This window comes from Cervus elaphus, chromosome 7, assembly GCF_910594005.1.
Source record: "Cervus elaphus chromosome 7, mCerEla1.1, whole genome shotgun sequence".
Taxonomy (NCBI): domain Eukaryota; kingdom Metazoa; phylum Chordata; class Mammalia; order Artiodactyla; family Cervidae; genus Cervus; species Cervus elaphus.
In genome coordinates, this window is record NC_057821.1 from 21,363,929 (window position 1) to 21,391,404 (window position 27,476).

The following is a 27,476-nucleotide window of genomic DNA, read 5'->3' on the forward strand; positions in this document are numbered from 1 at the left end:
TTTACACATAAAACACACATACATGCTTTCACTTGGCCAATTCGGCTACCTTGGGTTTGGGTTTGGTTTACATATATAAAGGGGAAAGGCCATACCCACTATTCTATGACTTGTTCATCTTCTAGTACTGCATCACTGAACTCTTTCCACATCACAGCACATAGGCTACTTCCTTCTTTATAGCAGTCAGGTACTCTGACAGCAGGGATATGCCTTTGAACATGCACACGGTAAGGAGTTCAGGGATTCTTCCTACGAGGACATGTACATTGCTTCCCTGTCCACGCGTCAGTGTACCCATGCAGCTTTCTATAATCCATATTTACCTCCTTCCCTTCCCACTCCACCCTAGTTTCTCTTTTCTTTCCTTCTCATCCCAAATAACAGCTACAACCATGCTATTCTCAGTCTTTTAAGAACCCCTTTCTTCAAGGACCAAAGAAGCCACCATATAACCCATAACTTGGAACCTCTCAGGCCTTCTCTTCTTTACTACTATGAATTTACTAGATAGGTATTTTCAGACCGTGGGAGGACCAGACCTGAAAGAAAAAGAATACCTGGGCAAAGATTTAGAGAATGGAAGACTTGTGTTCTTGTCCAGGCTCTGCCTTAAGATTAATTCCACCTGGGTTTACATGCTTGTAAAATTAGCAGGTTGGACTAGGTTGTATTCAATTCAAGGTGTATTCAACTTCAAGGTGTCTGTGATTGTCAAAGTTCCACCTTCTCCAGAAAGCCTTTACAACCATTCCTAGACACTCGTTCCAAGCCAATGAGCAAACTCATCACATTTCCTGTTTCTTTTGTTCATCATGTTGGTGCCTAATTACATACTGCTTTGTAATGTTAGTTGATGACTTCCAAAGTGTATATACTTATCTTCCCATAATGATTATAAGCAGCTGGAGGCCAGGGACAACCACGTAGATTGCATTTCCTCCCTTGCTCAACCACCTCAATGATGAAGACCATGGAAATGATAAACAAAGCATCCTCTGAGCCAAGGATCAGCAAACTACATCTCGCATGCCATCTGTTCCTATAAATAAGTTTTATGGGAACCTAGGCATTTATTTGGGCTTCTCTTGGTAAAGAATCCACCTGCCATGCAGGAGATCCATGCATGGGGTTCAAGCCCTGTGTCAGGAAGATCCCCTGGAGAAGGAAATGGCACCCCATTCCAGTGTTCTTGCCTGGGAAATCTCATGGACAGAGGAGCCTGGCGGGCTACAGTCCATGGGGTTGTAACAGTTGGACACAACTTAGTAATTAAACAACAACTACAGACGTTCATTTAGGTATTGTCCATGGCTGTTTTCATGCTATAACGGCAGAGATGGATAACTGCAAGAGACCATGTGGCTGCAAACTTATCTGCCTCTTTAAAGGAAGAAAAAAGCTGACTCAGTTATACATATATACACATTCTTTTCCATATTCTTTTCCAGTATGGTTTATTGCAGGATATTGAATATAGTTCCCTATGCTATATAGTAAGACTTTGTTGTTTGTCTATCCCCGATTCCTTTTTTTCCTATATGACAACCATCATCCTGTAGTTATACATTCATCTGTTTAGTGTGTCTTCCCCTCTGGACCACAAGCTCCATAAGGATAAGAATAGAATCTATGTTATATGCTGATGCTCTCCAAGCCCTGGAGGACAGTATTCAATACATGGTATACCTGACCAGGGGGTGTTGGCTAAATGAATGAGTGGATTTGTAGACCATAATTAATCAGAAGCAGCAAAGTAAAGGGTGGGAGTGGAGGAGGTTGCTGGGGATGAACACAGGTATAAAAGCAAGTGACAGAAAGCCAAGATGCCTCCACCACGTAGCTACCATATCTCAAACAGGCTGACACCCTTCGTGTAAGGGTAAATATTACAGTTTCACCTCTAAAGCCCCTGAGGATATCATTCCATTTTCACAGAACCTTAACTGGCTTATAAGAATTATGCTCTGGGTGGTGTTTAAGATGACAAGAAAAGTAATGAAGAGTTTAAAATAGCTCTCATTTCATAAAAAGATTAGAGTAACTTGGTGATTAGAATGGTAAGCACTATAACAAGATTATTCTCCAGAAGTCACCTATGTCCCATCCTGATCTCAACTTTAGCTATTCGAAAATGTTCATCTTCTTAGAGGACGCTTATTTCAACAACAATAATGATAGATGGACAAAAATCGGTGTACCATTCCACACTGCACAGGATACAGAAGCACGACAAATACTTACAAACTGATTAAAAGGGAAAACCCAGGACACAAAGCACCTTTCAAGGAGGGAAGGTCTCCACACTCACCTTGATGATGTGCATCACACCTATCCTGTTATATCACTCTTACTCTAGGACACAGAGATGGACCCAAGAAACACCAGATGTGCTAATATATATCAGAATGCTGACGCTTATTTTTGTTTGTTTGATTTCCTTCTTTTTTTTAAGATTTTTTTTTTTTTTTTTGATGTGGGCCATTTTTAAAGTCTTCAATGAATTTGTGACAATACTACTTCTGTTTTCTGTTTTGGTTTTTTGGCTACCAGGTATGTGAGATCTTAGCTCCTCAACCAGGGATTAAACCCACACCCCCTGCATTGGAAGTCTTAACCACTGGACTGCCAGGAAGCTCCTGATGCTTATTTATCTTTAACAATTCTTATCCCATGACCTCATCCTTCTAACAAATGAGAGAAAGAGCCTGTGCAGTTTCTAAGTAAATGTGTTTGTCATTCTTGCTCCCTATCAAATCTCAATCACTTTTCATAGAAAATGAGCAAACTCAAGGCAGTGATAAACTTTTGTCTATTCATAATGGATCAGCAGGAAAACTGCTTGTGAGCTTACTATAGAAAAATTGTTAATACTGCCTAAAACTAATATGTCAAAAGGAATCTCAGCTTCCTTGGATATGATAACTAAGGGAAACAAGTTATTCCTGAGATGGTAACTATAAAAACATGGTGAGGATAAAACATACTAACAGGGTCTTCCCTGGTGGTCCAGTGGCTAAGACATCACCTTCCAATGCAGGGGTTACAGGTTTGATCTCTGGTCAGGGAGCCAAGATCCTACATGCCTCTAGGTCAAAAGCCCAAAGGTAAAACAGAAGCAATATTGTAACAAATTCAATAAAGACTTTAAAAATGGTCCACATCAAAAACACCTTTAGAAAAATAAAACATACGAACAGATGCTCATGTGGCAAAAAGCCAGGCAGAGTAGAGATACTCCCAGAAGTTCTGACCATTTTATTTTCCGCAGCACATTAAATTTGTAATCATAAGGCACTGACTGCTGGGAATTCTAGAGATTTGAAGGGAGAAAAAGAATGTACCAAGAGAAAGGTGCCAAGCAAAAACCTTCTGCAAAGCAGAGAGAGACCTGTTACCAGTTACGTTATATAAATTTGGCCGACTCTGGCACCGTCTACTATCCTCTTTGATTTAAAAAGCCTTCTGTTGCTAAGGCAAAAGCAGGGACTGCCGTTCAAGCTGGCGAATCCAGAGACAGCTGAGGCTAGAATGTGCTGACGACAGGGCCGGAGGGAGGCAAGCTCAGAGGAGGTGGAAGGGAAAGGGAAAAAAAAAAGCAAGACAGAACCAACCCAGATGCTGTCTCCCCTGGAACCTATAATGCAGGAGAGTGTGTGTACTCAGCCTTCAGGGGCCTGGACCATAGAAACACATCGCCCTCCACCCATCATAATATTGTTGTGTCACGTTAGTCGCTCAGTCGTGTCTGACTCTTTGTGACCCATGGACTGTAGCCCGCCAGGCTCCGCTGTCCATGAAATTCTCTAGGCAAGAATGCTGGAGTGGGTTGCCATTTCCTTCTCCAGGGCATCTTCCCGACCCAGGGATCAAACCTGGGTCTCCTGCATTGAAGGCAGATTCTTTGCCATCTGAATCACCAGGGAAGCCCACCCATCACCCATCACAACAGTTCATTGTATAGGCTAAGACCCCACTTACGTGGAGAAGCCAAGTTATAAATAAGACGGTGGTGAAGGTGAAGAATTTACAGAACCCTCACTAAACCTGGCAAAACTGCCACCACCAGCCATGGCAGCAACTCTAGCCTGTATAAACAAAACCTAATTTAGCCTGAAGCATCTGAGCAAGCCCGGCTCTACCAGATTCTGATGGGGGTGCGGGGGAGGGGGAGAGCAGTTTAACCTGTGTCTCCATTTCTTCATTAGTATAATGGAGATAATAATAATAATACAATTAAATAATAAACTAAAAATAATTTTTATAATAATACAATAAAAGTAATACATAAGATCACAACCCTAGGATTGTTTTCACAATTGTTACTACAGATAAGAGCAGGTGAAACAGTCAGGACACAAGGTAATTCTTCATGAATGTTATTTTAATCATCATTCCTTCTATTTATCATCATACTCTAGCTTAGCTTCAGTCCCTTGGGATTACATTAGACAACTTTTCAAAACACTCCAATTAAAACACAAATATCCAATAGAGAAGAAACTAGTGGTTACCAGTGTAAAGAGGAAAAGGGGAGAAATGATATGGCAAAGGGGGAAAAGGGGTTATTATGGAACTATATGAAATCATATATAGGAGGGACTTCCTGGGTTGGGTGGCCCAGTGGTTAAGAATCTGCCTTTCAACACAGGGGACTCGAGTTTGATCCCTGGTCAGGGAACTAAAGATCCCACATGCCTAGAGCAACTAGGCCTGCATGCCACAAGAGAAATCCAGGCAGTGCAACTAGAGAAAGTCTGAGTGCCACAAGGAAGAGCCAGCACAGTCAAAAATGAAAAATAATTTCAGAAAAGAAATCATATGTATGAAACTTCTGAAATTTGCAAAGCACTACAGAATTTAAAGATTCTTTCATTCAATAAAAATAACAATAATCCCTGTTTTTTTACAACAGTAAAGTAAAGGTGTAGCCTCCTTTTATTTAACACAACAACAACAACAATACACCAATAACCAATTCCTGATAAGTGTGTCAAAGCCTCCAGATTTTTAAAAAACTATAATCCTAAAACATACCCTACTAGGCTTGGAGCCCGCCACAAAACCAAAAATACAGACTGCATGGCAAGGAGGTAAAAGAGAACCAAGAACCAACTGGCATTTCCAGACAGATTTAGAATATACAGTACCAAGCAGATGAGCAAACACAGGAGGAGAAAGGATTCGTTATTTGTTGGTACACTGTAGACGGATGGAGGGAAAGTTAAGGAAACATTTTCCAGAGGGAATTTTCCTGATCTTGTCCCACAAGATGTTGATGATTCTAGGGTCTAAAACATGGGTGAATAAATCCCAGCCAGCTCCCTGCTTTTTTATAACCCGCAGGCTTAAGGTTAGTTTTCCCATTTTCAATAGTTGGGTTAAAAAAAGAAAAATCAAAAGCAGCATAAAATTTTATGATACATGAAAATGATTTGAAATTCAAATTTCAGTGTCCACAAATCAAATTGACTTGGAACCCAGCCACACCCACTCTTCTGGGCATTGCCTACTTCTGCTTTCAAAGCACAGAGGCAGCTCTGAGTGGTGTCCACAGAGATGGTAGGGTCCACATGGTCAGAAATACTATCTAGCTCTTTACAGATAAAGTTTACTAACCCCTGGCCTAGAAGTTTAGGAAATTCTCCTCACTGGCATCTTCTCTTGGAGAAGCACAATTCATGGCAACCTCATGAAGGCTGCAAGAGGCCCAGCCCAACCCAGGAGGGCTGCAGAAAAAGGTGACTTAGTTGAACCCGAGACTTCCCAAACTTATGTGACCATGAAATCCTTTACTCACACCAGGAGTACAAACATCCTTCACAACACACTGATGTAGTTCTCACCACCAACATGATGCTAAAGTCCAGAAATGCCAACAAACCCAACATTAATAAGATCAAATATAAAATTCAAAGTGGAACTTTCTTGGTGGTCGAGTGGTTAAGATTCTGGGCTCCCACTGCCATGGGCACAGGTTTGATCCTTGGTCAGGGAACTAAAATCCCAAAAGCCTTGTGGTGTCACTAAGAAAAAAAAAGAAGAAAAAAAAAAAAAAGAAGAAACTAACCAAAATATTTGCATTATAAAATATAAAATCATTAAAAGTAGCCTGGGGAAAAACTATGCCATATACAGCTAATAAAAGCTTATAATCGAAAATGTAAAAAATTAACACAAAGCAGGTTAACAAAAATTGCTCTCAACAGTGGAGACAGAATAATTATAAGGATAACTTGTTTACTCGATAAATAGTGTCCGACTCTTTTGTGACCCCATGGACTGCAGCCCGCCAGGCTCCTCTGTCCATGGGATTTCCCAGGCAAGAATGCTGGAGTGGGTTGCCATTTCCTTCTCCAGAGGATCTTCCCAACCCAGGAATCAAACCCACGTCTCCTGCATTGCAAGTGGATTCTTTACTACTGAGTTTCCCATGGATAAATTGATAATATCCCTTGCAACTATTGAAATGCAAATTTGCACAACCAAGGACCTTTACATATCTCTATTAAAGCAGCATAAGTAAATTAAAATAAAACTTCAATGTTGGCCAGCTTGTGGGGTAGTAGGTACATGTATAGGTTGCTGGTGACAATCTTAATGAATCAGTCTTCCTAAAGACAATCTGGCATCATGCAGCAAGAGCCATAAAACGGTTCATTCATTTCCTGTGACCCAGCAATTCCACTTTTGGGAATACACATCAAAAGTACCTCACTTTTGGGAACAACCCAGAAGAAAAAAGAGCAACCGGTTTGTATAGAGACAACTCTCTCAGTGCTGCTTGCTTGCAGCAGGAAAACAATGAGAACAACAACCAAGTGTCCAACGACAGTAGGATGACTCAACATGCTGCCAACCAGAGAAGAGGCTGGCATAAAAACTGGCAGCCAGGAAGGTTGCACGGACATGAATCACAGCCCCTCAAATTCACATCCAAACTTTGGGTGACCCAATCTTATCTGCTCCTTCCCCACCCACCACTTGAAAGCAATCAGACCATCAGAGACTCAACTCAAGAACCAGGAAATCATGGGACTTCCCTGGTGGTCCAGCAGTTAAGACTCCATGTTTCCACTGCAGGGGGCATGGGTTTGACCCCAGATGAGACAAAAAAAAAAAAAAAGTAAAAAGTAAAAAATAAAATGTTCTTTGTTAGTAAGTCAAACACCCTTGAGATATAGATCAAAGTACTGAGACTCAGATCAAGCTCCCACTACACTCTATCTTGTCCAGAATGAATGAACTGTTAAGTTTAGAGCAAAATCCTTATGGAATTCATTCAACAATCATTTATTGCTTAAACACTGTGTGTCAGGGCATTGGGCTAGAAACACAAAGATGAACAGTATGTTGTCTGTCATCTGTAAGAAGCTGAAAAGGCCAATAACATTGGCCCTGAGCATGCTGTATGCGGAAGCATACCTAAACCTCATCTAATCGGGTCTTTCTCCTGGACCAGGTACAGAAGATTTCAACCAAAGAAGAGAGAGGAGCCATGGACTTCCAGAAGTAAAGAGCAAGGAGTGACTAACGACCAGTTAGATTATTCTGGGAACCTATCACCATCTGCCTTGAGTTTTTTCCTCCTCATCCTCTTGCCTCTTTTAATCCTGGATATGCTGACCCGGCCATACCTAAGGTGATATCTGATAATAATCAGAAAATAATAATCCTTCTCAAAAGGGTTCTTTGGGGAATCAGAATGCCAACCTCCTTCCCAGGAGCAATGATAAAATTTCTTCTCACCTTCTGCCTCTCTTTAGTCTACTCAGCATCTACAATCTATGAAAAGACATGTTGCAAAGCTCCCTTAGGAGAGAGCTCTACGCGTGATAAACCGCATACAAACATCTCACATGAGACGAGACTGTGCAAATCACAGAGCTCAACCACTTTCTAAGAGACCTGAAGTGAAAAGTTAACAAAGAAAATACCAGTAACACATGATGCAAGCCTGTGGACTGATCCTGTACAAATAATCAGGCCGCAGCAAAGGAAACCCTGAGAGGTCCTCGAGTTCTCAGGATGCGTTGAAACTAGCTTGCTATGCAGAATTCATGTCATACTGTTACTCGCTAGGCAAATATTTTTCAAAATGACCCCAGGAGCAGGAAAGCACAGCATCTATTCCCTATTTATAACATTTCAATTTGCAAGAGCATCTTTCCATCTTAACTGTGGAACCATTGCCAGTCAGAGTCACACCAGAGGAAAATGCTTGCCAGTGGCTCCACGCCCTTCCCCTTCAATCCGCACACACAGGTTGCTCTTAACGTTATAATCAGCCCTTTTGGCTAAACTTCCACATGCCACCATGGGGTAGAACCGCTCACCCAGTGGAAAGAGAATGTTTGACTCTTAGGTAAAAGTATTCCTTTAACGGGAAACAAAATTCCAGTAAATTAAGGTTGCTTGTGCCCGACCCACACCCTGAAATAAAGAGCAGTGTGTATGCAGTCAGGCTGACTTAGATCTGAATCCTCGCTCTGGCAGTTGCCGATTTCTTGACCATAGCTTCTCCTAAGCCTCATTTCCTGTAAAATGGGGCAAATGCTACTGCCTCATGGACTTGAAGACTCTATTGAGATCATCTGTAGAAGCTATTCAACACAATGTCAATAGTATGTGCTCAATAAATAGAAGCTTGATAATAATCAAATCAATGATTCATCTTAATATTCCTCCCCTCTACCAGGACCAAAGCCTCTTAGAGCCACTGCTGCTCATTTGATTCCAGAACCCATCTCACTCCTCTCCTCCCTGCTAAATCCATTCAACTCAGGCTCCTTTTTCCAAAACTGATTTGCAAATGGCTCCAAGCGCCATACCCTAAAGACACTTTGAGCACAACTTTCCCACCACGCAAGCACCTGTCATCTTCACGGCCAGGGTGCTGACATGTGGGATTTTTTCCAGAATCCAGGAGGAAGGACTGTTCCTGGCAGTCTTCAGCATCTCTCAAGGAGAGTGAGATCACGGGGCTTCCCTGGTGGTCCAGTGGTCATGCCTCCATGCTTCTAATGCAGGGGGCATAGGTTCGATCCCTGGTCGGGGAACTAAGATCCAACATATCTACTCATTGGTGTGGCCATAAAGAAGAGAAAGAAGAGCGAGATCACCACTGCTCTGAAGCAACAGCCTAAACATCTGTGAGCCCCGTGTTTCTACAGCCCCCGTGAGCGAGCAGATACTTGCTGACATCAGCCAGTTCCCTTTCTACTTACAAGGTCTGCCCAGCTCCTCTCCTCTCCTGGGCTCAGGCTGGACATGGAAGGTGGTGTGGAAGCCAGGTGGCAGCACATAAGCCAATTTAGGATGCCTGTTTACTTTCTGGTATTTGACAAATATAAACACTGGGGCATGGCCAGTATTTATTCACCATCTCGCCCCTTTCCCAAAGAATCGCAGCTCAGCAGCTGCTACTCCAACTACAACGCCCAGCGTCCTACTAATGCTAAAGGGGGATCCAACTTGGGGACCAAGGTAACGCCTCTTGCAGCTTCAGTTTTCATTCTGTCCAACAGACATTATCTGCGCCTAATGCTCCAGACCGAATCCATTCCAAATGGTCATCAGGCACAAGCCCAAAGGCAATGAGAGACTTCTGTCACTGAAGAGAAGCACCTGAATTTTCCAGGAAGTTGCCAAGTGATCTGGCATCACCAAGGCTTTGCCAGGCCTGCTTGGGGGAAGAGGGCCAGAAGAGTCAGTGCTTCCTGGAAAAAGAGGTACTGCAGTTGACAAAAAGTCACTCAATTACTCTGGCCCTGGAATAATCTGATGATGCCTCTGACCATTTCCCATTGCACGCACACACACACAATTAATAAGTTCCCTTAAGCCGATTATAGTTTACATGCTTTGCAAAGGGCCGGATGAGCACAAAACCGATCTGCAACGTGTCCCCGGAGTCTCTAAAGAGACTTTACCTCTCACCCTCACAGTCAAGAGTAAGGCTGAAAAGTGACGTCTCCCCATTCTGATCTACAAGTAGACAGCATGCAGAGCACCTGCTGAAGTCAGCTTGAACCCACGCCCATTCACTCCATCCACTTGGAGAAAGGGGCCTGCTGCAAATGGTGCTGGAAAATACAGTATTAACTGTGCTGACCACCTCCAGCTGGGAAGACTGTGTCCAAATTTAGCCACCCTAAAATATGCAGTTTAGCAAGTTGGTAGATCTAGGCCGGCTTGCTCCTGGTATTTTCTCAACTTTGGGTAGGATGCATTCCATGACAAGGAAATGTCTTCTTGCTGATTTGATGTGCCTCTGTGTCTTCTTTATACTGTAGGTTTGTTTATTTGTTTTGTGCTGGGCTTGTGGCAGATTCAGCCATGTGCCTTTAGAAACAGCTGAGAATTCAGATGAAAAAGCTCAATCCCACCCTATACAGTTTGACAACAGGGATCGGAGATTCACATGGTGTGTGGGAAACCCTGCCTTCCAGGACAGATGAGCATACCTGACTTGTGCGATCATGAGTCATTTTCTCTACCAAGACTAACAGAAGTTATTCTGAGACTACAAAAATTTTTCTTTTGACTTTCAGACCAAAAGCCACAATTTCTTCAAGTGTTGTTTTTTTTTTTTAAGGTTTTGTTTTTCTATATGGACCATTTTTTAAGCATTTAGTGAATTTGTTACAATATTGCTTCTGTTTTTGTGTTTTGGTTTTTTGGTGGTGAGGCATATATATGGGATCTTGGCTCTCCAACCAGGGATCAAACCCTCACTCCCTACGTTGGAAGGTGAAGTTTCAACCTCTGGACCTCCACAGAAGTCCCTCAAGTAGTTTAAAGATACTAACATCCATCACATTTTGTGTATTACTTTGAGTATAGTACATTCATCTGTGGGTTCTTTCTGAAAGTGTGAAACTTAACCAGTACTATTGATAGCCATGTCTGTTTATACACCATATACTTTGTACCTGTAGGGCAAGATTCAAGTTCTAATTCATCCCTGGGTTCCCTCTAAGAAGAACAGTGCCTCTCAGAGTAAGCGCTCAATGTAGGTTTGTTAACATGAAAAAATAATTCACTTCCCCCATCTAGGCTGTTTTTCCCCTCCAAGTTTTCCCTTGCAGCTTTTACCCTCTAGGACTGTGAAGTTCAGGTGCATATAAAGGAGAAAACCTTTTGGATATAACAGTAGCTCTAATTCAAAGTTCTCCTTGAACTTGTCACTTAGTTTAGAAGCTATTCAGGACTTCAGCCCCAACCAGCTACTCTACACCAATCTAGTCAAATAGCCAAAGTCAAATGCCAGGATGCTAGATGACTAACTTTAATAAGGAAAGGTCAGGAGACAGCACCAAGACATTCAGTCTCAACAACAGTGACAAACACCCCCATGTGGGACTTTCTAGGCAAGCACTCAGCTGAAAGCTCTTACAGTAACTGTCCTTCTATCTGGAATTCATAATATATGCAGATTAGTGGTTTCTAAAATTTCAGACCTCATTCCCTTCTCAATTACATCTCCTTTTTCTTCTGTCTGCCCCACTGCCAACATTCTATCTGTCCAGTCAAAGCAAGCTCCTTGAGGGCAAGAGACATCTCTTGTTGTGAGCCCACTCTAGGGCATTTCTTAACACTGGCACAAACCTCAAGGTCTCATTCATCTGCTCTCCAGATTTTTGGCCTGAAACACACAATATTTTGCCTATCAGTGTGTGGTTTACTTTCCAATATCAAGCAGACATCTCAACGCATCAGAAACAGAAGCGCAAGCAGCAAGAACGCTTTCCTCCAAAGGCATTCATGCAATTCTCAATAGTGTCCTGCAACGAACCAAACCACCAGCCTCAACTCTCCCCCAGTGAGTCTTCCTTATTGTTACATTTCCTCACCTGGCAATTTGGAGTTGGGAAACATGCAGAGTGGCACAGCAGGGAGGCAGTGAGTCGTGAGAGGGAGCCAAGCGATCCTGGGTCCCAGCGCCAGTGCCCTCAACACTTGGGAGCTGGGTGGCTCAGGACGGCCAGTGAGTTTTTGCAGTCTCCATTTTCTCAACTGGAAAACAGAGCTCATCCCACCGGCTTCGCAGAGATGTTGGGACTAAGATAGGTACTATCTATAAAGCACCTGATACATACGATAATCATGCTATATGCTGTATATATATTACATAAAAGACTTTTTAAAGCTTACAGTAAGTTCTCTTTCAGTTAGCCTGTCATCACAAGAAAGAATCAAAAATGATGACAGTACAAGTATTTTCACCCTAAAAGAGGAAATATTTGAAAGAAGAGGAGTAACAGAAAACCGCTATGAAGGCACTACCCCACCCCTCACTGGCCCCAGTGTGCCTTGAGCATGCTGCCACGTGGACCTGAGCTGCAGTACCTGAAGTCTGTCATTTTCACAGGGCCAAGAATCCCAATGGGATAAAGAGTCCTTAAAACAATGTCATGAAATCACCATTTTTTTTTTTCTAGCCACATTATACAGCATTTGGGATTTTAGTTCCGTGACCAGGGATGGAACCCGTGCCCAAGCATGGAGTCTTAACCACGAGATCATCATTTCATATGCTATCCATGCCTGGGCTAAGGACTGTAGCTTGTAGCGCGGGAAAAATAAAAGACATTGCTTCCCCACCCTGGTGACCCCTGTCCACCCTCTCAGTTTCCCTTCAGGACAAAGGGGTCAACCCCAGGCCACTCCATGAACTGCAGTGGAACTTTTCTATCATAATTAGCAAGAGAATAAGGACTCTCATTTTAGTTAATGCAATCTCAAGATTGCATCTAAGCTCCACTATAAATTACTTAAAAAAAGGCAAACTTACTTTCTCAAGTCTTCAGTTGCAAATCCAGTGCACAATTTTTTAGGTCAACCAGATTTAAAGATTTCATAAAAGGAGCTGGGCTCTTTCTCTGGAGGTTAAAGCAACCTATGCTTTGATTACACCACAACCTTACTTTAAGCATCTCATGCAGAAATGTAAAGTCAATGAAATATTGCACAGAGTTAAGACTTAATGCAGGAGTGGACTCCAAGGGGAGCATAGGTGTACAGCAGTAGATCCAAGACAGACAAGGAGGCAGCTTGAGGATAGACCTACCTCCACTGATATTAGGCTCGATGTTTCCCAGGACTTAGATGGGCTTCTCTTCACACGGACTGTCCAATCCATGCTCACTGCTTTCAAGGACCCTCCCAGCCTACTGCCCACCATCCACCACCCTTGTGTCAAGGACACAAATCTTGACTTTGCCACTGCTATAGAATGGGCAGAAAAGGGTCTTTGAAGGGAGCCTGGGACCTGCCTCATTATAAATCCGAACAGCACCAAACTTTTCTTTAGAGTCTCTCTTCCCCTTTAAAACACACCCTCGCACAGGGAACCAGAGTGTCTGTAGGATGAATTCCCAGGCCATAGCAACTGCAGTGCCCTGGGATCTAAGAGATCTTGGTTGGCCGGGCATTAAGCCCTTTTCGGGAAGGAGACAGAAAGCCTGCCTCTCCCTGACACGGCCTTGCCATGAAAACAGGCTCTCGTTTTTTTTGTTTTTGTTCGGTTTTTAGCTAAGAATCTCCATCCTCCCGGCGGACACAGAAAGATAAGCACGGATGCTTATGGTGGCTCATGAGTTTGATCTCAAATCAATTTTCTTCTTCCACCTAACTCATCCCATCCCCCCGCCAACATTTGGCAAGGCGGGGAAGGGATGTGGGGAAGTTGGGGACAAGTTTTGGGTCGAAGGTGCTTTCAGGCTTTGGCCAGATAAGAGATGGAGAGAACTGGCTACATACAGGGCACGCCCTGGAGCTGAATGCAGACCGGGTGCAGAAGGAAGCAGCTCCACCCTCCATGCTTACCTGCCCGGCCACAGGTAGGCGAGGGAAGGGGAAAAACGGGGGGAAATTCCGCTTCCTTTATGGTGGGCTCTCCCCTTCCCCCACTCAAGTGTCAGCGCGCTGGCCGCCTGGCTGGGAGCCGGGGCTTTGGGGGCGCCTGAGAGTGGGTCTCAGGGTTCCTTTTTGGGCGTGCCGAAACCGGGACCCACCCAGCCAAGGCGGAGAGAAGAGGGAAGTGGGCCAGGCGCCCGCTCCGAAGGCGAGGCGCCGAGGTACCCGGCGTTCTCGGGGCCGGCGCGCCCGGGTCCCGCGCTCTCCCACTGCAGTAGCATCCCGACATGACACTGCAGCGGCAACAAAGCGGCGGCCGCCGCCAGCCTCGGCTCCCCGGCCCCACACCCCGCGGAGGGGGTAGCGGCTGGTGGCCATGGGGGTGCGCCGAGGGGATGCGGGCCCCGGAAGGGCGGAGGAGGTGAAGAAACCCTGAAATGCGCAGGAAGCTGAGTGGCCATCTCCAGCGCCTCTCCCGGCGCAGCCAGACTGCAAGGAAAACAATTCGCCTTCATTCCGGAGTCGGGCTGAGCTCTGCGGCTCCCCCAGAACGACCCGATCCAAGCCCTCGGGTCTGTTGCCTGCCCTCGCTCGCAACCTCCCCCGCCCCGCACCCAGCACCCCCGAAGCCCCGGCCCCGGGACCCGCCCCGCTCTCAGAGCCCGGCGTCCTAGGCTCCCGCGCGGCCGCCGCCCCCGGCTCCGTCTACCCCACCCGGAGCGCTCACCAGGAGAAGGGAGCCCGCGATCATCGTGGCTCCGGCGATGCGGCTGCAGGAGGCCGGGGCGGTGCTGCTGCTCGTGAAGGTCCCCATGGCTGAGCCCGGGGCTCGCAGGGCGCCCGGGGCGCGTGGCCCCCCGGCAGCTTGAATCGGCGGCTGTTTCTGCCCAGCGCCGCATCCACCGCCGCCTCCCGAGCCGGGAGCCCATCTACCTCCAACACCCCATGTGCACTGCGGCAGCCGGACGGCCGGACACAGGAGGGAGGCGGCAAGCGAGGCTCCGGGGGCGCTTAGCACCTGCCCAGCTGCGCGGCTGTCCGGGCGGGGAGAAGCAGCCGCTGCTGCAACCCGCACCTCCCCGCGCTCTCCTCCGACAGCGGCTGCGGAGAACCAGGGAGGAGGGCTGGGCGCGAGAGAACGAAGGAACAACTTCCCATAGCGAAGCCTCCGGCCGCTGCCAACCACCCTCCTCCGCTGCCCTGACCGGCCGGCGAGGGACTGAGTCGGGTGGCCGCCGAGCGCGGGGAAACACGTGGTGGCGCCGAAGGGGCGGGGAATCGGCCCTTTGTGATGTCATCGCGAAGGAGGCCGGGCTCTTTGTGCGAGCAGAACCGAGGCGGTCCAGAACAAGCAAGGAGGTGCAGGATGCCCCCTGCCGTTCGCTGAAGAACTTGCAGCTGCTTTCTGACCCAGGGAAAAACGTTGCGAAGGTATGCACACCCTTGACCCAAATTTCCCTCTTTTTACTAAGATGATTCTCAGTAAGTTGTTTTCTGTGACAGACGCCTTTCTATTGTTTCTGGCTCGATGAGTAAGACCAGAAAAAAACCAAAAAGCATTTAGATCAACGGTGTGCCATAAAGAGACCAGCGAGTTGGTTCCCAAACTTAGCTGAGCTTTAGAATCACCTGGAATGCTTAAAACAAACTTTGATGCCTGCTCCCACCCTAGAGATTCTGCTTAAATCGGAATAGAATGTGGTCTGGGAGTTGGGTTGTTTTTTGTTTTGTTTTTCACTTCTCCAGGTGATTTGGGGAGATTTTGGAACAAAATTTGAAATCCTCTGGGTTAGTGAATGCAATTAAGGAAATCCAGACTAAAGAATTCCAAACCTGGAGTCCACAGAGGTTGTATCCATAGATCCAGAGGCCTTGGAAACCCTGAAATATGTAGGCAGGTGCATTTTCCTAAATAAAAGATCCAGAGCTCTGAATCAGTTTATCACAGAGATAAGAAACACTCTCCCTCCAAAAACATATTAAACATTTTTGAGTTGAGTTCCAAATGCCTTTGTGGGACGTGGGTGGGTAGAAAGGGAGTTAACACACTGCCTCAGAAGTAAGAGCAGCCAGAGCATTCCTGGGCATAGTTGGCATCTCCTGCGTTTCTGAATGTGAGTGAGGACCTGGCATCCCTTTCATCCCTTTCGCTGTCTCACTGGGGGGAGGCAGAGTCTCCTGGCAGCACCACCATTTCTGGTGCAGTGTCCATCTTCTAGGTTCTGACAGCATGTGTGTGCTCAGTTGCTCAGTCATGTCTGACTCTTCTCAACCCTGTGGATTGTAGCCGGCCAGGCTCCCCTGTCCATGGAATTTTCCAGGCACGAATACTGGAGTGGCTTGCAATGTCCTGCTCTACGGGATCTTCCCCACCTAGGGATCGAACCCGTGTCTCCTGCATCTCCTGCGTTTACAAGCAGATTCTTTACCACTGAGTCTCTGCCAGCACAGGGCACACTATACTGAAATTATCTCTTTGGCCATCTGGTTCACACCACTCATTCGTGAACTCTATGGTGCTGGACTTCTCCTACTTTCCTTGACCCCTTCTACTTAAAGATAATACACTTTCTCAATTATCTGCTTCAAGACTCAATACGCTACCTCTGAAGGTAACCTACAAGGGAAAGGCGTAGCCGCCCGGCTAGTTCAGTCCGTAGAGCATGAGACTCTTACAAGGGAAAGGCGCCAACTATTTGTTTTCTTATTAAAATCTTGTGCTTTGGCCTTTGTACTATGCACACTTGAAAGATGCTAAAAATTAATCTGAGGATTAATTCCAATCCATTCTTTCAAACATCTGCCAGTAAAGAAAATGATTGTCCATAAATATTAGAGCGTAATGTGTACCGTCTGGTGAAAATCAAAGTTCCAGGAAACATTACTACTAAATATGGAATTTGGGGGAGAGGATGATGTTTGTGCTTGAATTTCTCAATCTAGTTCCAGAAGGTGGGAGATGCATTGTATCTCCATAGATAACAGCTTCAATTATTTCTTCAAAACTTCAAAATGACTGGGCAGTGCCATCGTAGGTCTTGTTTATGGAATTCCCTCGTGGTCCAATCGTTAGGACTCAGCACTGTTCTGCAGGGGCTTGGGTTCGATACCTGGTAAGGGAACTAAGATCCCATAAGCCGCCTGACAAGGGAAAAAAAAAGTCTTGTTTAAAAGAAGTTGGGGAACTTCCCCGGTGGTCTAGTGGTTAAGAATCCACCTGCCAGTGCAGAAGATGAAGATTTGATCCCTGGTCCGGGAAGCTTCCACGTGCCTCAGAGCAACTACCCAGAATATAAGACTACTTTTCCCAGTCTCCAGTGAACCTACGTATGACCGAATGTCTGGCCAAGCAGAATGGCCATTCATGTCTTCTGGGAAATATTCTCCCTGGCTAGACCTTAATTGTCCATCATCCCTCTCATTCAAGGTCATGAAGACCTGCTATTTCTCTCCAAATTAATTGTAGTTTAATTTTGTCTCTGACATTTTTTTTCCTCCTTGCTCCCACTCCAGTATTCTTGCCTGGGGAATCCCAGGGCCGGGGAAGCCTGGTGGGCTGCTGTCTATGGGGTCGCACAGAGTCGGACACGACTGAAGCGACTTGGCAGCGGCAGCGGCAGCAGCTCCTCCTCTATATCCCTTCTACTCCTGCCCAGACGATTACACAGACTTCATCATTTTTGTCTCATGTTTTGCCTGGACCTCTCAGTCCTGCAAAGGAAACTCTTCTTAACATCCTAAGGATAATGAACATTTTAGCACCTAAATCTGATTATGTCCTTCTCTCACCAAAAACCCAACAAATATTCCTCATTATTCTCAATTTGACGTGCAAAGGCCTAATAAAACCATTCATTCTGATCTTGGTTTATAGTTCAATCCTCCCCATGGCTGCAAGTTGAGTAAACATATACAGATAAGGCACTTGGAGCCTTTACTTCCTACGTCCAGTTTCATTCCCACTGCCTGCCAGTCCCTACAAACCCTAGATTCTTCATGCTAATTCCGCTAGATCATTGTGTTTCTTACCTACCTTGTCTTTGTTATACTTCCGAGTCTTTGTTAGGTTTTGTTTTTTTTTTTCAATTCACCTCTGCTTATTGATTTCCCATGAATCTACCCTTTGAGACCAACCTCAAGTGGTACCTCATCTAAGAATTCTTTCCTAACATCTTCTTTCACCTTCTATACCCCTATATGGAAAGACACTTGTTCCTTCCTCAAGATTTTAATTCTACATGTCTCTGTTATAGCATATATGACATGACACTAGTTAGATTTCCTGTCTGTGTTGCTGGCCAAATTTTGAGCTCTATGGGCCAAAGTCTATGTCTTAATCATCTTCTATCTCCGTAGTCAAGATTCAAGATATTGACTTGGCTCAATAAATGTTTGTCGAGTAAAACATAATTGAAAAGTTTGACAAACCATGGAACAGTTAACACGCCTGATGTACCTTTTCCTTTTCCAAGCCTTAAATCAAACATCCTGAGCTGTGTTATACAAATAATAAAAGGTTTAATTTGTGTTTTGTTAAAATGCCATGTCCTGGGCTCGGGTTTAAGTGTTTTGTCCTCAGCTTTGTTTCCTTAAACTAGCTCATTTAAGAACTTGTTCTTCTTGGGAACTTCCCTGGCAGTCCAGTGGTTAAGATTCTGCACTTCCGATGCAAGGAGAGGAGTTGATTCAATCCCTGGTCAGGGAACTAAGATCCTACATGCCGTATGACACAGCCGAGAAATTTTTTTAAAATAAATTTAAAAAAGAACTTGCTGTTCTTTGGCTTAAGAAGGAATATCAGCCATTCGGCAGCACATTGCGATATTAAGCACATGGGCATGATTTGATCAAGTCTCCACAGAGACATTCTACAAAGAAGGCATTCTTGCGTAAGATCAAACGGGAATAGAATTGCAAAGTAGGGATGGTTCTGAAAGCTTCCTTCTCTCTTGGATAGTAAGAGAGGGATGATTTGCTAAGATAAAGTAGCCAATCCTTTGAAGGTATAATACCTTTGTTTCAATCTTGGGGACAGTGAGGTAATTAAATTAGCTTCTTTTTCACCTGGAGCACTGTGAAAGGTGGCATTGACCTGGAATTGTCCATCATTCATGTGCGATAGGAGTTCTCACCAGTAATGTTCCCATTTTGCTATATGCTTTTCCACACAGGGCCCCAAATAATTTCTCACTTCATGGGTGAGTTGATGAGAAAGTTCAGTTTAGTTCAGTTCAGTCGCTCAGTCGTGTCCAACTCTTTGCGACCGCATAAATCGCAGCACGCCAGGCCTCCCTGTCCATCACCAACTCCCTGAGTCTACCCAAACCCATGTCCATCGAGTCGGTGATGCTATCCAGCCATCTCATCCTCTGTCGTCCCCTTCTCCTCCTGCCCCCAACCCCTCCCAGCATCAGGGTCTTTTCCAATGAGTCAACTCTTCACATGAGGTGTCCAAAGTACTGGAGTTTCAGCTTCATCATCAGTCCTTCCAGTGAACACCCAGGACTGATGTCCTTTAGGATGTACTGGTTGATGAGAAAGTAGGCCTCACTTAATAGTTTAACCAAAAGACAATAGATTTGGGAAGTTAACAAATATGGGATCAAATCTCCATTACTGCTTATTCATTAAGTTTGGGCAAGTACCTTCAACTTTTTGAGTTTATTCATTTTTAACATAGTAAGAAATATCTCCTAGTGCTGTTAGGAGGAATAAGTAAGATAAAATATGTAAAATTACCAGCACAAGGCTTATCCTTTACTATGTACTCAATATTCCTTCTCCAAGTTCCTTTTTTTTTTTTTCTGAGAGGCTTATCTGTTATAACCTATGGTAATTAGAGAAGAAACAATAGGTTGGAAAATTTGAAATTTACTCCAAGAGCCGTTAGAATGGGAGTTAAGATGGATAGAAGATCTGCTTACTCTGTTTATTATATGAATTAAAAAAAGAAAAGAAAAGAAGAATTGCTTACTCTGACATGATGCAATGTAGTGTCAAGAGAAGTGGAACAGTCAGGAGATTTGATTTCTGGTCTCAGTCCAGCTGCATAGCTCACCTGCTGAGCCAACGCACGGGAGATGGCCTCATAGTTACTGACTGCTGGTTGAAGAAGATCCTTTGGATAAATAGTTACTCCAACACCTCTCCTGAGCCATTCTCTCAGCTTTTATAAGTGATAAGAGCAGCATTAAAAGCCTCTGACAGTGTTTGTCTGCACCTAATGTATGTTGGAATGAATTTTAAGGTTAACTTAATATATGTCCTATGAACAGATTGTACCCCCCCCCATATCTATATAATAGGCCCTCACCAGCCATCTTATACAGGGTACCTAGAATAGTCAAATTCACAGAGTCAGAAAGTACACTGGTAGAGGCCAGGGGTTGGGGGTGGGGGGGAGAGGATGGGAAGGGGTTAATGTTTAATGGGGACAGAGTTTCAGTTTAGGAAGGTAAAAAATTCGGGAAAAGGATGATGGTGAGTGTTGCACAATAAGGTGAATGTACTCAGTGTCACTGAACTGTACAGCTGAATATGGTTAAAATAGTATACTTTGTATTATGTGACTTTTACCACAATGAAACAAAAACATTTTAAAAAATATAAAAAATGAAAGGGGAGACCTTGAAAAAAAAAGAAGCATCTGAAAAATGGACAGAGAAGCAAACTTTTTTAGAAAGAGAAAACTGGACCCAGAATCATTTAACTGATGGAAATTTAGTCAATATAGCCATGGTACCACCCAATTCACCGTCCCTACACAGCCTGCCTCACCCCTTCAAGAGCCCAAAGGGGTTTTTTGCATGATTCGTCCTTGGTGCCCTATCTGCATCAATTGATCTAAGGAAAAAGGGATTTTTTTTTTCCCCCGAGAAAGAATTTTCCCTTCTGATTTGATCTTTTTTCACTTTTATTCTTTACAGCACTTACTATATATAGTATTTGACAGAGTGTGTCTTATAGTTCTTCTTGGAATTTTAAATGTTGATACTTTCAGAAGTATAAATGTTAAAAACTTTAAAAACTATTTGAAAGCTTCATTTTTTTTAACTTTTTCAGAAAGTTGCCACATTTTTTAAAGTTTTGAAAAATTCACATTTAGTTTTAATTTTTGTCCCTCTCATTGAAGTTAGCAAATATTTGGCAAAAACAAACAAACAAAAATTAAAACATTAGTCATTCAAAATTCACCAAAGTGCATAAAGGTAAAAAACTTGAAATATTAACACTTTCAAATGATTTTTTTGTTGTTTGTAACATATACATTGGTGAAATAATGAAAGGCTTAAAATCACTTTTAACATTTGAGGGACATTCTACACACACACCTTATCTTAGACTCAGTTGAACTAACTTGCTTGTATCCGAAGTCAGTTTTAAAGCAGCATTAATTTTGTTTGGAAAATAATCATTTTATGGAAATATCTTAAATATTCAAAAGCCTTAAGAGTAATCAACAAAGTGGTTGTCAGTTTGTGAGATTTTCAGCCATCTCTCTTCACAGCACTGAAACTAATATTAAATTAAAAATTCATAATGGTGAATACAATGGATAATTGCATCTTAATGTAGTCTGTTTTAGAATTGACTTATGAACAGTGTTGTTTGAAAACCTATCCTTCTTTCATGTCTATTCCCAAATCAGTTAGACTCTGTCTTTATTATAGAAACAGTTACTACTTTTAAAAGTAAGGATTGTAAATTATTTCACTGGTAATTTATGCAATTTTTCTCTTAGAAGTAATTGTAAAAATGAGTTTCATTTTAAGGCGTTAAATTCTTGTTTTCCTAATAAGTATATCTGTTTACAAACAATTTAAAAAATATTTTTAAATAACTTCACTTTAATTTCTGTCGCCCCCTTTTTTTTTGGCCATGCAGCATGGCTTGTGGGATCTTAGTTCCCCAACCAAGGACTGAACCCAAGTCCTTGGCAATGAAAGTCCTAACCACTGGACTGCACGAGAATTCCTTATTGCTTCCTTTTGAAATTCTCCTGTCAGATGCACTGAACACAGAGGAATTTGCAAGGTAGATAGAGCACAGAATTTAGGGATGGGAAAGCCAGGGATGGAAAGTGGAGTGTTATTTCTGTCAAACTCAGAAAAAGGTATAACTTGAAATTTCAGGTCATACATAAACTCTTACTTTGCATGATTACTCGGTGCCAGACATTTTTACAAAATCATACTATAATAATCCTATGAGGCAAGAATCCTTAATCATATATTATAGATGAAGAGACAGATTTTCAAAGAGGCAAGTGACTGGTCCAAGCTCATATGGCCAAGTGATAAAGCTAGAATCCTACCCAGTTGCTTAGCAATGACACCTGTTGGTGGCAGAAACTCAGATCTAATTTGAAAAATGCAGCTTTATTCAGTTAAAGAATCTGAGACCAGAAAAGAACTTGAGATCCATCTTCCTCTTACCTTCAATACTCACTGAAGACAGCTCTCTCAGTTTACTACGTACACTGCCCACAGCCATTAGATAGCCAAACAATTGAAAGTTTAAAAAAAAATTTTTTTAACTTTTTGATCCCCTTCATCCATTTCTCCCATCCCCACCCTCCACCTCTGGCCACCACCAATCTGTTCTCTGTATCTATTAGCTTGCCCTTTGGGAATTTTGTTTTGTTTTGTTTTGGGGGCTTCCTTGGTGGCTTAGATTAGTAAAGAATCTGTCTGCAACATGGGAGACCTGGGTTCGATCCCTGGGTCAGGAAGATCCCCTGGAGAAGGGAATGGCTACTCACTCTAGTATTCTTGCCTGGAGAATTCCATGAACAGAGAAGCCTGATGCTTTGCAGTCCATGGGGTTGCAAAGAGTTGGACATGACTGACCGACTAACACTTTCACATATGAGAGAGTCGTATGATATTTGTTTTTTTCTGTCTGACTTTTTTCACTTAGCATAATGCCCTTCCATGCTACTGTAAGTGACAAGTTTTCCTTCTTTTTTACACACATACTACAGTTTCTTCATCCATATCCATCCATTGGATGGACACTTAGGTTGCTTCCATGCCTCGGCTATTGTAAATAGTGCTGCGATGAACATGGGGGTACAGATATGTTTTTTGAATTAGTGTTTTCATTTTTCACTGGAGAAAAAGGCCCCATTTCTTTCCAAACATAAGAGGGAGAAGCAAATCCTCTGAAAGAACCTGTCAAAGGGTGGTGACTCGGATCTCAGGGCTTTGGAAAGGATGGGGCCCTTTGTCTCTCACAGGAAGGCTGAGCTGGTCCCACGCAGAGGCTGGGATCTTGAGAAGTGAAGCCTTGCCCAAAGTGAAGACTCTCAGGGCCTTGGAAGAGTGTAAGAGGTCGCGATCAGTTACACCTTCAGGGGATACAGGCGGGCTTCTCAGTAGAGATGACACATGAGGAGGGCTTTCCTGAAGGGCAGCATGGCTCTACCTTTGAAACAAGAGACGGACATTCCACCAGAGGAGCAGCCGAGCAAAGGCATGAGGGTCCTCCAAGGCTCTCCGTGGTGTGGCCCCTGGAGACCCATCCACCTTCACCTACCAGTCCCATCCAACCTTACTCCTCTCCAGCCACACCTACTTCCCTGCTGGTTCTCAAACTCACCTTGCAAGTCCTGTCCCAGGGCTTTTGCACTTCCTTCCCTTCTCCCCTATCGATCTCTTCCGTCCTTCCTCACTCCTCACTTGCCACCTCCTCCGAGACGTCGCTCCAACTCCTTTCTTTTTTTTAATAACTTTTATTGGAATGTGGTTGATTCACTATGTTGTATTAGTTTCTGCCGTATAGTAAGGTGAGTTAGTTATACATAGACGTATATCCAGTCTTTTTTGTTTTAGCTTCTTTCCCCATACAGGTCATTACTCCAGCTCTTCTTTCTAAAATAGCAATCCATGTTGTTTTCTGCACTCTTCCCTGTTTTATTTTGATCAGCATTTTTCTCTACCTGGCATTGTGTTTCATCTTCATGTGTTTATCTTATCATACTCTGTCTCCCTCATAAGAATTAAGCCCTGTGCTTACCAAGCATTTTCCTCTAGCTTCTTAGCAGACTTGGAAAGAGTCCCCTTTTCTGAATTGACCTTTTCCCTCTGCCTAAGAATTCCATCACCTACCCAGAGGGCTTTGCATAAAAACTCTTCCCAGCCAGAGTAAATGTTCCTCACAGTTCATTTTTTAATGCAAAGGAGATTGTCTTATCCCCATTTAACCTTTGCTATCTTTTTTCTTGGACAGCTGTCTCAAAATGCACCATTCTTCCTCTCCCTTGCCCGTCTATGGCCTGGCCTGTATCGGGTTCTCTGCTGTAATACTTAGGACCTGTTTCAGATCTGGGACTTAAAATGTAAAGTGGGACCCAGTGCCACAGTGATGCTTTTCTCCAGACTGACCAAGCTGTTTGGATGCAGACTCATAGTTGGTGGAGGGTTGGGTATTCAAATTGAAACTTAGAACTGTTGGGTATTTGATTTGAAGCTTACAGTGAAAGGGAGAGGGGAGGGGATGGAAGTTACCTTTTAAAGGAGGGCCTCAGAGATGGGTCCCAAAATGTATGCTCAGAAAGTGGGGATGAGGGGACAGATTGTCATCCGTGTCTGTGATAGGAATTCCTCCCCAAATATCCACATCCTAATTCCCAGAACCTGGGAAGTTTACCTCATAAGGCAAAAGAGACTCTGCAGATGTGATGAAGTTAAAGATCTTGAGATGGGGAGATTACCTGGGGTTGTCTGGTGGGTCATAAATGTGATCACAAGGCTGTTTATAAGAGGGAGGTAAGAAGGTCAAAGGATTGAGGAGTTGTGATGACAGAAGCAGAGGTAAGAGTGATATACTTTGAAGATGGATGAAGGCTATGCGCTCAGGGAAGTAGGTGACTTCTGAAAGTGAAAGTCACTCAGTCATGTCCGACTTTTGGACTATACAGTCCTTGGAATTCTCCAGGCCAGAATACTGGAGTGGGTAGCCTTTCCCTTCTCCAGGGGATCTTCCCAACCTGGGGACTGAACATAGGTCTCATGCCTTGCAGGAGGATTCTTTACCAGCTGAGCCACAATGGGAAGTGACTTCTAGATGTTGAAAAACACAGGGAAATGGATTCTTCCCTAGAGCCTCCAGGAGGAACCAACCCTGCTGACAGCTTGACTTTAGCTCAATGAGACTGATTTCAAGGTTCTGATTGCACAATGATGAGAATAAATTCGTGTTTCTTTAAACCTCCTCTTCCCTCCAAAGAAAAGACTGTAAGGACTGTCAGCTCCCAGGGTGTCCCCTGAATTTAATCAGAAAGCCACTTTCATGGCATCATCATCATTATCATGGTCCTCACCATCCTCGCCCTTAGCACCCTTAGGATCACCATCTCTGCTGACAGGACCTCAGCAACAGTACTGACTGAGCTCTTGTCATCTACCAGGTTCCTTGATAAGTGTTTTATCCATATTATTTAATTTCCTATCTATAATAACTCTCCATGGAAGATACTATTATTTCCCTTATTTGAGAGATGAAGAACATAGAACTGAAAGTTAACTTTTTGCACAGAAGTTTTGCAGACTTTCTACCAGGTAGCAATGCACTGTTTTCTTATTTCATGGTTTTGCCAAATGGTGCTAAACAGGGTTTGAGATTGGAAGTAGGGGAGCTGGTGGGGAAATGGATCTGATCCCTTAGTATATCCCTTTCTTAAATCTGCTCCCCTTTGAGGGATGTTTGGTGGGGGAACAGACATCCCATACCAAGTTAAGATAGCGTCTTAGTCCCTGATCCATGACTCTGGCTGTGGGTCCCTGGAAGACACTCCGGTAATAATAATAATAATAATAATAATCACCATTTTCAAACCTACTATGTCCCTAAACTTCACAACTATCCTGCATGGTCTGTTATGACTGACATAGACAACAAAATAAAATCTTCGCTACATTAAAGGACTTTCAGGCTTACCTAACTAGTTAGGAATTGGCCAATCCAAAGTCAAAATAAAGTTGATGTCACAGTCCACACTGCTTCAGTGATACTAGGCCAGTCTTTTTTCTTTTTTTTACTGCACTGTGTCTCCCTTGCTGCCCGTGGGCTTTTTCTAGTTGCGGCAAGCAAGAGCTCCTCTCCAGTTGCGGTGCTAGGCCTTTTCATTGTGGTGGCTTCTCTTGTTGCAGAGCACAGGCTCTATTACATGGGGTCAGTAGTTGCAGCACACAGGCTTAGCTGCCCGAAGGCATGTGGGATCTTAGTTCCCAGATGAGGGATCAAGCCCATGTCCCCTGCATTGGCAGGGGGATTCTTAACCCCTGGACCACCAGGAAATTCCCAAGGCCATTTTCTAATACTCATCTCCCACAAACAAAGCATATCTTGAGGTTCTGTTGGGTTTACATCCAGCTTTGGCTTCAGTATCTGGTCTTGGTTTAACTGGGTTCTCAGTGGGTGCTATGATTACAGTGACTGAGATTTCTGCAGAGCTGGGCGTTTCATAAATGGTGTTCTAGCCTGTGAAACCAGATCACAGCTATTCCAACCTTGGGGGTGGTGGCTTGGCTAGCTGCTTGCTCAAGCAAGCCTCAGGATTTCACTGTGAGATGGTCGTGGGTTCCAGGGATGAGGACGTGGCCATCTTTTATTTATTCAGCTAACTCAGCAGGTAATGCAGGTGAACTCAACCTTGGACCAGGCACCCTGGTCCCTGCCATCCAAATCTGGCTTTGGATTCCACACCTTGTCTTACACTTTGTCCTCTTGTCATAACTGACCAAACTCTACAGAAATTCAACAATAAATAGTTATCCAGTGTCTGTTATGTGCCAGCCAGTGAGGCTCTGGATATTCCAGAGAACTGACTCTCCCATCATAAATGGGAAAAAACAACAGATAAAAAAAATAAAATAATTGCAAGTTTTGGTAAGTTCTACAAAGTAGCAACATCCTTAGTGATATGGGCAAGAACTCTCTGAAGAGGTTCTTCAGAGAACCTGAGTCCAAAGGAAGAAAAAGGGGCAAGATCTCATGAAGATTGTGAAGAAGAGTATTTCAGACAGAGAGTAAAGCCTTTAAAGAACTTAACCCCTTCCAGGCACTGAAGGAAGGGGAGAATGCCAAAGATGGCCGATGGATGGTCAGGGCCACACCAGGTGGATGCTGGGGGCTTCCATAATCCTCTGGATGTTATTCTCAGTGAAGACCATTGAAAGGAGAGGACGGTTTAAGCTGAGAGTGAGACGTCGTCAATGATATTAAAGGACTGACTTGCCCTCCAAACATTAACACAAGTTCGAGCGCCCAATGCACAGTGAGGCCAAAAAAACTTTAGAGTTTGAAGCAGAGAAAGGTTTATTGCAGGGCTACAGGAGGAGGATGAGTGGCTCACGTGCTAAAAAGCCTCCAGCTCCTCAAGGGGTTTCAGCCAAGCATTTTTAAAAGGCAGGTGAGGGAGGGGGGATCGCAGGGTGTGTGATCAGCTCGTGTACAGTTCTCTGATTGGATGATGGTGAAGTGGCGGGGTGGTATCTCTGGGCTTAACATTATCAGTCCTTAGGCTCCAAGAGGCCTGGGGCTGTGTGCTCCTCATCAAGTAGTTACATCTGCCATTTGGTCGGGGGAGAGGAGGTTCACATCTGCAAGATAAC

The 27,476-nt window shown here is 44.0% G+C and overlaps 1 protein-coding gene across 1 annotated transcript in view; it reads right to left on the reverse strand.

The window, feature by feature from the left end:
- Nucleotides 1–14,721, reverse strand: part of TNFRSF21 (TNF receptor superfamily member 21) — a 61,961-nt gene extending 47,240 nt beyond the window's left edge. The window contains exon 1 of the mRNA XM_043907670.1: nucleotides 14,588–14,721. Coding sequence (XP_043763605.1) covers nucleotides 14,588–14,674 — 87 coding nt within the window. The 5' untranslated portion in view covers nucleotides 14,675–14,721. The remainder of the gene's footprint in view (nucleotides 1–14,587) is intronic.
- Nucleotides 14,722–27,476: the final 12,755 nt, after the last annotated feature.